This window comes from Microplitis mediator, chromosome 10, assembly GCF_029852145.1.
Source record: "Microplitis mediator isolate UGA2020A chromosome 10, iyMicMedi2.1, whole genome shotgun sequence".
Lineage (NCBI taxonomy): Eukaryota > Metazoa > Arthropoda > Insecta > Hymenoptera > Braconidae > Microplitis > Microplitis mediator.
Genome location: NC_079978.1, coordinates 6,753,887 through 6,767,424, shown reverse-complemented (window position 1 = coordinate 6,767,424; position 13,538 = coordinate 6,753,887). Strand labels below are relative to the sequence as shown.

Genomic DNA, 13,538 nt, shown 5'->3' with positions numbered 1-13,538 from the left:
GTTTTTCTGGTCAATCGTTAAATTTTTTTACCACATAATTTAATTAATCTCTCTGTATCTATCCATACGCATTTATATGTATACACTGACAAAAAGAAACATTTGTCCCTAATAAATCCATTTATTTGTGACTTTTTTTTTCAATATTTCTTAATGACAAATAAATATGACAATTGATTCAAATAATTTTATAATTTGACTGAAATATATAATTTATTTGAATAGATTTATTTGGCACAAGTAAATATTTGGTTTTTTAAATAAATGTAATACAGTTGTAGCGAATAAATAATATATATTTGTGGTGAAAATATTCAATTTGTGGCGAAAAACGGAGAATTTGCCGCTACATAACATATATTTGAAGCACATGACCCAATAAAAATTCATGTCACAGCTGATGGTGACTATATTATTTCGAAGGGTGATTTGTATTGTTAATTATAACAGCGTTGCAAAAATAAATTTAAAAATACAATTTTTTTATTTTGGGGTAGCTATAAAGTATCAAAATATATTCAGCAAACTTTAAATATCTCAAACAGTTCATTATTTACGTTAACTAACATTTTTTTCAGCAAATGAATTTTTTTACCACAAATAAACCACTTATTTCACGCAATTAAATTGATCAAATATATTAGCGTCATGTGGGGCAAGTGTGCGCAGGATATCGGTCTGAAACGCACGGGTTTGCGAACTCTTACTCAATGCTTACTCACATGACTGTGTCTTTTTCACAATTAATTATTTATTTGGCCAAACCCAACTATACGATATCTTTAGCTCAAATAAATCTTTTTGTCAGTGTATAGGGTAAAAGTAGCATTTATGGATGGAGCCACTGCTTCATTTTTGGACATTTAATACTTTGTTTTAAATAATGATAAAGTATAAAATAAAATTTCCATTGTAATAGGGGTAAAAGTAATTTTGAACACGTTTTTAATAGTATATTGTGTGACAAGGGATGAAACAAGACGATTTCAGACTAGGGTGAGGTTGGCTGACATCACCTGCAGTCTGAAATCGTGTTTTATCCTGAGTCACACACTATATTTTTCATGATTACCTGCATCAGAACTTCAAGATTCAGTGTCAGCAGCCAGTAAGAAACAAGTTAATTTCAAGCCGATGATAAGGAGAACTGTTAGAGAATGAGAAATATGTGATTTAGTCACTTATTAAATAGTAAATTAGACAAAAATATTATTTTCACTCATTTTTTAGTAATTTTAATTGGTTAATTAAAACTAAAAAATGAAATGAGTAAAATGAAGTAACAAGTAAACAAATGAGAGTAATAAAGCTGCAAATGAATATTAAATATAAATGACACCGGGCAGAAACAATTGTATTTCTTCCCAAGGGAAGAAACACGTATGTTTCTGCTCGCTGTATGAAGGTATTTTTGAATTACGAATTAGCTAGCAGTTGTTTGCAGCATCGGCTTGAAATTAGCTTGTTTCGACGGGCTGTAGAGACACTGAAACTTCAAGTTTCGATGCTGGTATCATGAAAAATTAATTATGTCGTTGCGTCTTTTAGATAGTATTTAATTCAAATTTTCCGAGTGTCCAAAAGTGGCCAAAAAAAGTACCTTTACCCGATATCACTAAAAATCTTTTTTAAGTATAAATAAAATTATTAAAAATACAAATGAAATCATATTATTGTTATTCCAGGGAGTGGAAATTCATAATAACGCTAAGAAAGGTGTTATCGTACAACATTATAGCTTAGCATTAAGAAAAGTAAATCGTTTTCAAGCGGGTAATTACATGTGTGTCGCTTCAAACGTCGAGGGTGATGGTTACAGCGATACCGTCGAGCTCAAAATAATGTGTAAGTATACGTCTTTTACTCTTTCTTCCGACAATCAATACAGAAATATATTTTTAACCCGACAAAAATTAATCCATCTAATTTTCCCTTATTCTACATCATCATTTATACAATACGTTTATAAATATATTACATACCTCGTAATAAAACAAAAACATTATGCCGTAAATTGAAAGTTGTATAAAAACTGCAATATATCATAAGGCTGTAAAAGTAAAAAAATGAAATAGTCATAGTGACATGACTAAACTGAGCAGACAAATTATTCCGTGCCAACGAACTTTTCCTGTCCGGCGAAACTATTCGAACGCGGAAATAATGGTCATCGATCTTGTGGGAAATAACGGAAACACACGACTCTGCATTGGTTGGGCGGTTGGCTTTAGGCCACCTTCACCATCTCCACCACCACCACCTCTCTTATTCAATGCTTACTTCTCTAATCCTCATACCCATTTCACTCCACCCTTCAATGTACATACTAGTACAGAAGTACTCGTACTGTTATAAAAGTCAGTTCAACAGTAGTTTTAATAAATGTACGTAAACTCTGTTTTCACTTGTCGACTGACTCCGCCTCCACTCAACCCAACTTTCTCTACCCCCCAATTAATTTTATCAGCGTCTGCATACATATTAAAGCTACTTTCTCTACACTTTCCGAAAACCCATCAGCTCATGTATGTGTAAAGGTTAATGATGCTGCTAGTAGTGGTGCCGAAATGAGCTGGCGTATGCGTTACGGAAATTAGTCCTTTGTTCAAGCTGATGAAGGCTCTTCTCCAGTAACTAGTAATTCGATCCACCAAATATGTTGTCATAGTCTGATCCTAGGTTGTAGGCCGCTGGCATTTCTGTACCGATTCACCCTTATCCCTTCTACCCGTTTTTTTACAAATTATCCACGATATGCGCAAATCTAGATATAATACTTGTCTGCATAATATACATATATCTATATATGTACGAGCGTGTGCGAAGGTGTTAATGTACTCTCATCAATATTACTACGCAGATATCCTGGCTGCTTTACGCTACCGGTATTTCTAGCGAGGAATGTAAATTAGTTTGGCACCGTGTATATTATCAAATTAACGTCAGCTTCAATTTAGCTCGCCACCGGCTATCATTAATACCTTTGATATTAATTTTTTACTATTATTCGCAGTACATACATATTAATCCGCAAAGTGGCAGATTGATCAAAGGGAGAAATAAATATATCTATAACTTTAATTAACAACTATATTTATTCAAGCCTGATTAACATATATTATTAATTATTCTATATACTTATTGGTGGATTTCCCGAGTGTATTTATTGGAATATTTTAAATAAAATGACAATGCGGTTATAAAAATAAAATCCTCAGTGTGAAAATAAAATAAAAATAACGTGGGAAAAAATTTTTTATTTATTTGATTTGCTTTTCTCCAATTTAATTTTACTTTTATCTTTGTTTTCTGTGCAGATAAACCAATCTGCATACCAGATCAGAAACGAATCTACGGCGTGGCACGACTAGAAGAGGCGAAGGTTGCCTGCCGAGTGGAAGCTTATCCACCGCCCAACAACTTTCGCTGGGCATTCAACAACACTGAGGAAATGGTAGATGTGCCGCAGGCACGTTACAGGAATTCAACCCGTCATACACAGAGTGTACTCACATACAAGCCCGTCACTGAAATGGACTACGGTACGGTCTTGTGTTGGGCAAGCAATACAGCGGGCCAGCAGATGAACGCCTGCATATTTCACATCATACCGGCAGGTATTGTACTACACATATATATTTATATATATATAGATAGATAGGTACATGCTTCATATACATCAGCATGTACACTTTAGCTCAATAAATCTGTACGATTCCATCACTAGTAGACATAAAAGTATTTAAAGCTCTCTATTGAATTTATTTTACTTTTATCTAATTATCATGATTCAACTTTTATAATTAACCGTGCATTGACAATAATAAAATTGGCAATAATGTTATCAGGTAAACCAGAAGCACCGTACAATTGTACTCTCACGAATCAAACGACGGACTCATTGTCTGTTGAGTGTACTGCGGGTTTCGATGGTGGCCAGCCGCAACATTTCCTCCTTGAGGTTTACGATCAGCATACGGGTGTTCTCCAAGCCAACATGACTAGTCGAGAGAACGCATCGTTTACTGTTCTTAACTTGGAGCCGGATAGGGTCCTAACGATGAAACTTTATGCGTATAACTCTAAAGGCCGAAGTGAAGTCACTAAACTGGAGGGATTTACGCTGAAAATTGCCGAAAAACAGACTGGTAAGCCTCACTATTCCATCGTAATATAACATTGTTTCGCATCAACACCAACATCAATATTACCATTAACATGATGTATGAGTTTCCGATCCAGTAATTCAAATAATAGTGGTAACAGTTCTGAGGACAGTGGATCAGGGTGTTACATTAATACTCCAATTATTATTTTAAGCAACGTTTCGTAGGTTTTATTCCCACTTCTTCAGGCGATCTTTGAAAACAAATATATTACTTTAACCCGTCAGCACTCCCGTCAGCTTTTCGGTATACTTTACGCCCGTGATGAGAGTTTTGCTCACGCTTAACGCCTAGGCACCCAACAAATTTTTTCAAATTTCAAGCAAGAAAATATTTTTCATAAATTAATTACTCTATGTATTATAAGAATAATAAAAAATAAATAAATGATAATTGTAATTTATTTACGATTAATAACCGTAATTTAAACTTTAATGAATTCAACCGAATAACTTCGCAGACTGCCGAAGGTATACGAGCAGTCACGAGAGTAACCGAACGTAGAATTTTTTTACTTACGCCTTTACGCCCGTGATGAGGAAAATGCTCACATTTTTTGAGGAGCATAAAAAAAATTTTTTTTTTATAATTTCTATGACAACCAAACAAATTTTGTTCAAGCGGAATCTGAAAATAGATAAAACTATTCAAAGATAGAAAAAATTTAAACTATTCGTTTCATTTGAAAAAAAAAAGTTATTCATGTTTAAAATCGAGCGTGAGCAAAATGCTCATAACGGGAGTGCTGACGGGTTAATATACAATAATCATAAGATCGACTATTGTAATACATCATATTATGATACTGAAGTTAGCCGACGTCTATTAATTTTTGAATTTTTTTAGAAACAATAAATTATGAAAAAAAAATTTTTTTGAAAAATTGCACCTACAGCTTTTTAAATTTTCTACATGTGCATTTTTTTAGTTAATTTTTTTTTATGATTAATTTGTTGAAAAAAAAATCCTAAAATTATCATCTGTCTGCTGACTTCAGGATAATATCATATCATGGTTTGTTATCAGTAGTATTTAATTGCCAAATGTACATAATAATTATTATGATTATTATTGTATATTAAAGTAATGTATTTGTTTTCAAAGATCGCCTGAAGAAGTGAGAATAAAACCTACGAAACGTTGCGTAAAATAATAATTGGAGTATTCATGTAACACCCTGATCCACTGTCCTCAGAACTGTTACCATTATTATTACCATTAACATTTTTTAAACAATCGCTGTTCGATCCATGTTCTTAATAATTAAATTACGACCTTATTAACGAAACTAACAACGGAATTATTTAATTAGAGATATGCTAGACTCATTGTACGGTCATATCCTGCTCCGTAACTTGAACTATGTCTTCTCCATTCTCTTTCATTCATATATACATATATATATGTATATTACATATTCGTGATTCCTTCAACAACTGGCATACTCGTCGTCAGAAGCACGTGAATAGAATATTACCCAATTTCCGAATTAATCTAGTTTCCAGAATTTCTCAATCTCTTGGCTAGTGGATTCTTTATGCTATACGTCATGATATATATTTCACTAACACACTTGATTTTAATATTACACACGTAATACGTACATAAATGTAAATAAAAAAGAATAATTATTTTAATTTATTAAACACCTTGTTTATATTCTCATATAAATAAAAGTAATGTGCATAAATTTACGTATATTATAACAATTGAGTATATTTACGAAGTCATATTAATAATAACAATGGTAATTAAAATATAAAAATACGAAATAAAGCTTGACGTTTTTATCTCTCAAGTATCTTGAAATTTTTTTTTTTTTTTTATTATTTTGCAGCGTAAAATTTTATTATTATTATTATTATTATTTTTTTTTTTTTTGTCATTTTTATTATTACCATTACTTAGAAGCTATAGGTCAAATTTTAAGAAAAAAAACAAATAAAGCTACGAGACAGGAGCTCATACGAACGTTAGAGGACTTGATCCATTACGATGGCATCTTAGCGTACTTGTGTCGCGATTAAAAATTAATCTGCACTCCCGAGGCATGACGACAAAAGCCTTAATATCTTGTACGGTATGGCATAATAGTTTTCTCTAAAGCGTCCGAGACTCAAAAAGTAAAATATAAAAATACGGGTCATAAGAATTACGAGATAGGATAAAAGTTTCAGGTAACGAAAAGCTTTTGCTTGCTTTTATGAGGACGACGGTATATACTTTTCCCATTTAATAATTACTCAGATCGTTGATACACAAGTAATATAAGTAGTCTAAGATAATTTTTGATTAATTTAAAAAATATATATGTATGTATGTATGTAAATATCTATGCATATACATGTATAATAATGTAAGTCAATCTTTCATGATAATCTTGATTACACGAGGGGTAATTGCACGAGAGTAGTGCGCGTTTTATTCACAGGTACTCCGGTGCCCTTCGAGATAACGCCGTTGCTCGGAGTACTTATTGGACTAGTAGCGGCGCTATTAATCATCACTATTGGCATATTGGGTGCATTGAAAGTACGCAGCGATAGACGCGCACACAGACCCGGTGATTTGCCGTTGAAAAAAGCTACAGCACCCAGTTCGGAAGATCTTTATGATACTGACGATCGTAATCCAGATGTTGTTCCAACGAATAAAGGTATACAAAAGATTAATTTGTAATGTTTATTAATCAGGGGAGACATTTTTAAAAAATTAATTTTTTGGAAACTTAAATTCATTATTAAATCCAATACACAGTAAATAATAATTTTACATGGAGAAATTATTTTTGTTTGAAATTCTATGGTGTCATAGTAAAGCCGGACCATATTGACCACCTGATGGAAATTTAAAAAAACACATGCAGAAATTACTATGACCATAGTAAAATTTCTAATGGTTAGAGTAATTTGTAATATAATGGTGGCCAAAATGGTCAGGCTTTACTATACTGTAAAAAATTTTGGTGTAAAAATGGCCCCCGAGAACTTTACACGGCCGCGTAGTGTGTAATAATGGTGTAAAAATGATCGGTGTAAAATATCCATCCGTGTAATTTTAACACGGTGTAATTTACTTTTTTTACACCATTTCGTGTTAATCTTTATAATTTTAATTAATGAGCAACAAATGATCATCGAAAATTTTTTACTACTTAATAATAATATGGATTTTACTTAGATATTAAATAGGATTTTGAACATTTCAATATTTTTATGATTATCTTTTTTGACGTTAAAATATCATAAATTACACATTTACACGCTTAACGGTGTAAAATTTTTAATTCACACCACCTAAATTTAACACGATATTTGGTGTAATTTAACACCAAAATTTTTATACCGAGTCCAAAAAATTTTTACAGTGTATATGACACCATAGAATTTCAAAGGAAAATAATTTCACCGTGTAGTAAAAATTTTTTCAGTACAAATTTATTTGTATAACAGTTGATATTTCTAATTAATCTTTTTTCGGTCAATATTAAATTACTGGCTTACAAAATTCATTTAAAGTATATGCTTTTAATTTAACTTTTAAATATTTGATGATATGTATATATATATAGTATATCACAAATTCCCGAACTATAAGCCGATAAAATCCACTTGTACATATTACGGCAAAAATTAGTACCATAAAATTATAATGAATGTTTAATATATTAGCATTGTTGACCTAAATGAGTGGGATCATACTTAAACTCCATTAAACCATAATTTAATATTAACAAACACTAAGTAATAAATAATGATCCTCACTAGTCTCCCCTATTAATAATAAATTAAAACTTTCTCCCTGTTTATTAAAACGCAACAGCGTGTCATATAATTTTTTATTTTTTTATATTTTCTGTGCTATTGTTAATTGGAAGATTCAGATTACCAATTAACTGGCTCAACAGCTGGTACACCATTAGCTGCTCAACCAACGCCTGATGAAATTTCTACTACTTCACTACCCATACAACAGACAAATCATCTGCAAAGCCTTAATACTTATTCGCATAACGATTATACTAATTATCCGACTTTACCGGTGAGTTCAAGTGTATCTATATATATCCGTCACTATTATTATTATCACATCCGATTATTTTATCATCTCAATTAAAGAGTTTCTATTCATCGCATCATAATTTTAAAAACCTATTATACACTGTAAAGATCGGGAGTAAATTCGGAGTGTTTACGGATTTTACTCCAATTCGAATTCACTCGAAGTTTCGGAGTTAAAAAAATATCACTCCGTATATATACGGCGTAAATAGGGAGTTTGGTTTTCAGCAGAACTATTTCGGAGTGATGTGGATTTTATTTCAACCCGCATTCACTCCAATTTAAAATTTTGATATTAAAATAAAGACCCTTTAGAAGTGAATTTTACTCCAAGAGAATTTAATAAATCCACAGTTATCTGCTCCGCATTCATTCCGGATTTAATCCGCAAATTTTTTACAGTGTAATCATTAATTCATACTGTAAAAATTTGTGGAGTGAACGCGGATTAAATCCGGAGTGAATGCGAAGCGGATAACTATTTTTTATTTAATCTTCTCGGAGTAAAATTTACTCCTAAAGGGTGTATATTTTAATATTCAAGCTCCGAATGGGGGGGGGGGGTACGGATTAAAATAAAATCCACATCACTCCGAAATAACCGCTTGAAAAATAAACTTGGTATTTACTCCGTATGCAGAATCATTTTTTCAGAAACTCCGGATCTCCGAGCGGTAGAGTTTGGATTTGAATTAAAATCCGTAATCACTCCGAATTCACTCCCGATTCTTGACAGTGTATTTAATAAAAAATTCGTTAAATTTAATTTAAATAACCTACTATGTCATTATTATTATTATTATAGTTATCAGGTGAAGTGACGTATGCAGAATTATGCCTAGCTCGACCAACGACCCTATCAACAGCCGTAGAATCAAAACTTAGTTGTTTAAGTGATAGTATAACGGGTATCGGTGGATTCGGGGGTAGCAACGGAAGTGGAGTCGGTAGCGGCGGCGGAGTATTAGTCGGCGGTAAGCCTTACATAAAAGAAGCAACGGTATACGCGTGTATAGATCACAACGCGCGACCGCCTAAAATAGATCAAATTTGTCAGCCAAATAAAATAAACCAAACCAACACCCCGCTGCTGCAGGACACCAACAGTAGTATTACGACAATGGGCAACAAGCATCATCATCACCCTCGTGAAGTTGTTACCGTACGTACGCCACTTATTTCAACTCAAGAGAGTTGCGTATAGGGGCGCGAATCCGACGCGCTCGACATAAACGAGTATTACGTCTAATCGTAGCGACGTCGATGTGATTATTATTTTTTTATTTTTTAGTAGCTTATTAGTTTATAAGAAAACAAAAAAAATTGGTCTTCTTAATCAATAATAAAAGAGAAAATAATTGATTGATTGATAAACAAATATATATAGTTGACGAACAAACAGTAATTTAATATAAAATTACGACAGGACCGGTATGCAATATTTATGATACTTTGTTCAGCAATTACATATCGATCGGTAATATATAATGTATTTTTTTACACATACAAATATCATTGATTTAACATTTATTAAAATTATTTTTATTTTACTTTACTGTTATTTTCCTCGGATTTATTTTTTTAATTTTAAATTTCTAGATAAAAATAAATTTTAAATGAAACAATAAAATTATTCTAAAGTTTTGTTACGACAACAAAAAAATATATATAAATTAAATTTAAAAATAAAGACTTTGTCATGACAGGTAAGATGAGACTGCTTTTATGAATGCGTTCTATAATAATTATTATAACATAATTAAATAAAAAATAATTAATTAATAAATTTAATGTAAATACTAACGAAGCGGTTTTAAAAAAAAAACTGCGCTAAATGCGACCGGTTCGCATTTGTAAATTTTTATGTAAATATTGATAATAAAAATAAACTTAAAAAAAATTGATTGACACTTTAAAATGACTAATCTCGCTCAATAATGAGATTATGATAATGAGTATAAATTAACTGACTAATAATAAAATTACAGAGGAAAATAAAAAACGTAAAGCTCATTTTAAATTTAGTGAATTGAATGACAAATGAGGTGTCAGAAAAATTCAGTGAATTAGAAATTTAAAAAAAATTAATGATTAACGGGTTAATCCGTTACTTTGACTGTAAAATAGTTTTTATGTACAGTAATGATATTTTTTCAGAGTATAATTCAATAAGTAATTAATTAAGAGAGAGAGGGAGAGATAAAAGTAGATAGAATATTACGTTATTGAAATAAATAATTAACAACCGAAAGAATGTTAAAATATATAAATATATATAATTATTTAATTAATTAATAATTAATAGTTATAAATATGTAAACGTAAAGTGTAATAAATAAAAATATGTATGTTATATTATTATTGAGATAACTTGATAACATGGTACGATTCTGTTTCAGTGTGTCTGAATAAAGTGAGAGTTGAATTTTAAAAACTAATAAAATAAACGATTATTTCAAAATTTTTTTTACTATTAATAAATTATAGAGGTGTGCGAATAGGATTTGAATCGAATCGAATCGAATAGTGACATTCGATTTGATTCGTATAGAGAAAAAAATAAACTATATAAATTGAGAAACGACAAGTAATATAATGATCAAGTGATCAGTAAATACCAATATTCTAAATATTAATTCTTTAATTTATAATTAAAACGTAAATAATTCTAGAGTAAGTATTAAAATTTCTTATCTATGAAAAAAAAATTAATATTTTAACTTCAAAAATCGATGTACCTGAAGATCGGAACGTTTTTTTCAGAACGAAAATAAAAAAACAAAATGAAATTTTAAAAAATCTACTGGATCTAGATTTTTGAAATGTTTCGCATAGGCACTCGTACATCAGCCGAAAATTGCAGTCTACCCCCAACTACCCCTTAAGCAGTCAAATTACATAGCTTTCATTTTTGTTGCGCGAAAAACGTTCTGATCTGCAGGTACATAAAAATCGTAACTTAAACATGAAAAATTTATGACATAGATTATAAAATTGATCGGTTGGAATGTTAAAATTTCCTGTATTGACACCGAGGTTTCGAGTTTAAGTTTCAAACACTAATTTTTATAATTTATTTTTTTCTGTGTATCAAATAATTCGAACAATTCAAATATTTGCACACCCCTAAAAAATTAGAATTTCTTTTATTATTTTGTGATAATTTAGCATTTATATTACACTAAATTTTACACGCAGGCCTAGTTGAAAATAAAAAATCGATTGAGTGAAAAAATAATAAAATTAATCCTAAATTGATGCAAAAGTCAACAAAAAAAAGTTGGCACAATTTTTAATGGCATTTGCAGCACGCGCATTTTTTAACGATCACGACTTTTCGACTCTTGTGCAATAAACACAGCTCAATATTTCTCTCGCATTTTTAAAATATTTTTTTTTTACACGCTATAGTTTTATTTTCAGATTCATTGAATATTGCCAACGCGTAGTACTGCTCTACACGTCAATTGACATACCCTTCCCAGCTTGCTACGCACGTTTACCTGACCTATATTCATCATCCCTATTTTATATAATTTTAACTCCCTTCTAAAATGTATACTCAGTTTATCTAAACTTCAACTATTATTATTACTCACTCAACATTTGTATTACGTTCAGTTATTTTACAATTTTGTTAAAATTCGTTTTAATAAAAAAAAAAAATCAAAATATTTTTGTTGCGAGTAGGTGTAAATGGAAATAAAAATGATAAACATTGATTCCAAGTTTATAAATAATTGTTGAACTAAACCATTGAATTGAATAAACAAAAAGTAATTTTTATCGTAATAAATTTCTTCCAATAACAATAAAAAAGTTCCATAAATAATTAATACGAATAAAAAAGTAATTGCATTGATTTCTTTTTGTTATCATAAGTGATCAAAATTTAATAGAATAAATATACTTTTATTGGCATTAGGAATGACAAAGTGACCAGGTTTATGTGGTAAGAAATGTTGAGAGGGTGTGTCTAACCCTTGTCATGCGTCCCCGTGTATAACAAATAATATATATATATATATATATATATATATATATATACAGAGTTGAAGGGAAAGTGCTGTCAACTTTATTTATCACAGGATAATATACTTTCTTACCGTGTATATTGAGTTATAGCCTCAAGACTGATTCTCCACATAAACTCTTTGATATAGAAAAAAAATACAACAATCCTTTTTTGCTTGTCATACTTGCGTGATTTTTTTTTATTTTTCGGCAATTTATTTTTTATCTTTTTTTAAAGAGAGGGAGTCTGAAGAACGCGTACGCCTGTGTTTGTATTTTTACCAGTAAAATATGTACGCTGAGAGAGACTAGACAAAAATGTGTGCGTGTGTGTATGTGTGTGTTGTTGTTAAAAGAGTTATGTAACAAGAAAAATATTCATAAGGAATTCATAACATTGTATATGGGATTTTAAATGTCTTTCTTGTTGGTTTACATACACCTGTGACAACATTTGTGAATATAGAATATTGTTTATGAATTTTCGAAACCATAAAAGAGAAAAATAAATATCATAATTCGTTTTACTCGTATGAACTGAGACTGAGCTCCCGTCTTGCGGTGGCTCTTTATGAAACATTATAATATTTATGCATTTATATTTAAAATGCATATATGTATAAAAAATGAATAATTAAAATTGCGTGGATGAAAAATTATGATAATTAAAATATTGGTATTTAGTGCTGAGTGTTGATAGGTAAAACATATTAAAAAGACCATAACATGTACGTACATTAATATAAATATTAATTACAATAATAATAATAACGATTATTATGTATATATCAATGTGTATATATAATTTAAAAGTAAAAATAATGTATATGCAGATAAATTGAGTGAGTTAAAGCAGGTTGATTATTTGAAAATATTGTACGTAATTACAGCGTAATCCAAATGAATGTGTTAATATGAGAAAAATAAAAAAATTTTAAATCTAAAAATATATGTTTTATTTTCCTTATCTGTTACTTTCTAGTGCCCGAAATAGACCAGCTATCAAATCTGCCGAATGTGTTCTCTTTCTCATTTTTAAATGTATCCCTCTATCTGGTCATCAAAATTAAGTGCGAAAAAATTAAAGATAAATTTCTATTATCTCTATTTTCCAGGCAATTTAATTTATATGATAAAAAAATAATTAAACAATTAATATAGAAAATGTATTAAATATACTCAAAAAGTTTATCAGTACAAATAAAAAAAATAAATATGAGTAGAATAATAAAAAACCGATACCCTTATCATTAAATTGCGAGTGGGTAAATATCTTTTAGATTATATTCTATAGAAT

The 13,538-nt window shown here is 30.2% G+C and overlaps 1 protein-coding gene across 5 annotated transcripts in view; it reads left to right on the top strand.

Annotated features, from left to right (window-relative positions):
* LOC130676460 (nephrin-like) overlaps positions 1-13,156 on the top strand; it is a 239,835-nt gene extending 226,679 nt beyond the window's left edge. For 3 of the 5 annotated variants that reach the window (XM_057482677.1, XM_057482681.1, XM_057482676.1), the window contains 6 exons: positions 1,686-1,845; positions 3,318-3,617; positions 3,849-4,148; positions 6,580-6,822; positions 8,044-8,207; positions 9,033-13,156. In XM_057482677.1, coding sequence (XP_057338660.1) covers positions 1,686-1,845; positions 3,318-3,617; positions 3,849-4,148; positions 6,580-6,822; positions 8,044-8,207; positions 9,033-9,431 — 1,566 coding nt within the window. In that variant the 3' untranslated portion in view covers positions 9,432-13,156. The remainder of the gene's footprint in view (positions 1-1,685; positions 1,846-3,317; positions 3,618-3,848; positions 4,149-6,579; positions 6,823-8,043; positions 8,208-9,032) is intronic. The other 2 variants (XM_057482679.1, XM_057482678.1) reach the window with 2 other exon arrangements.
* Positions 13,157-13,538: the final 382 nt, after the last annotated feature.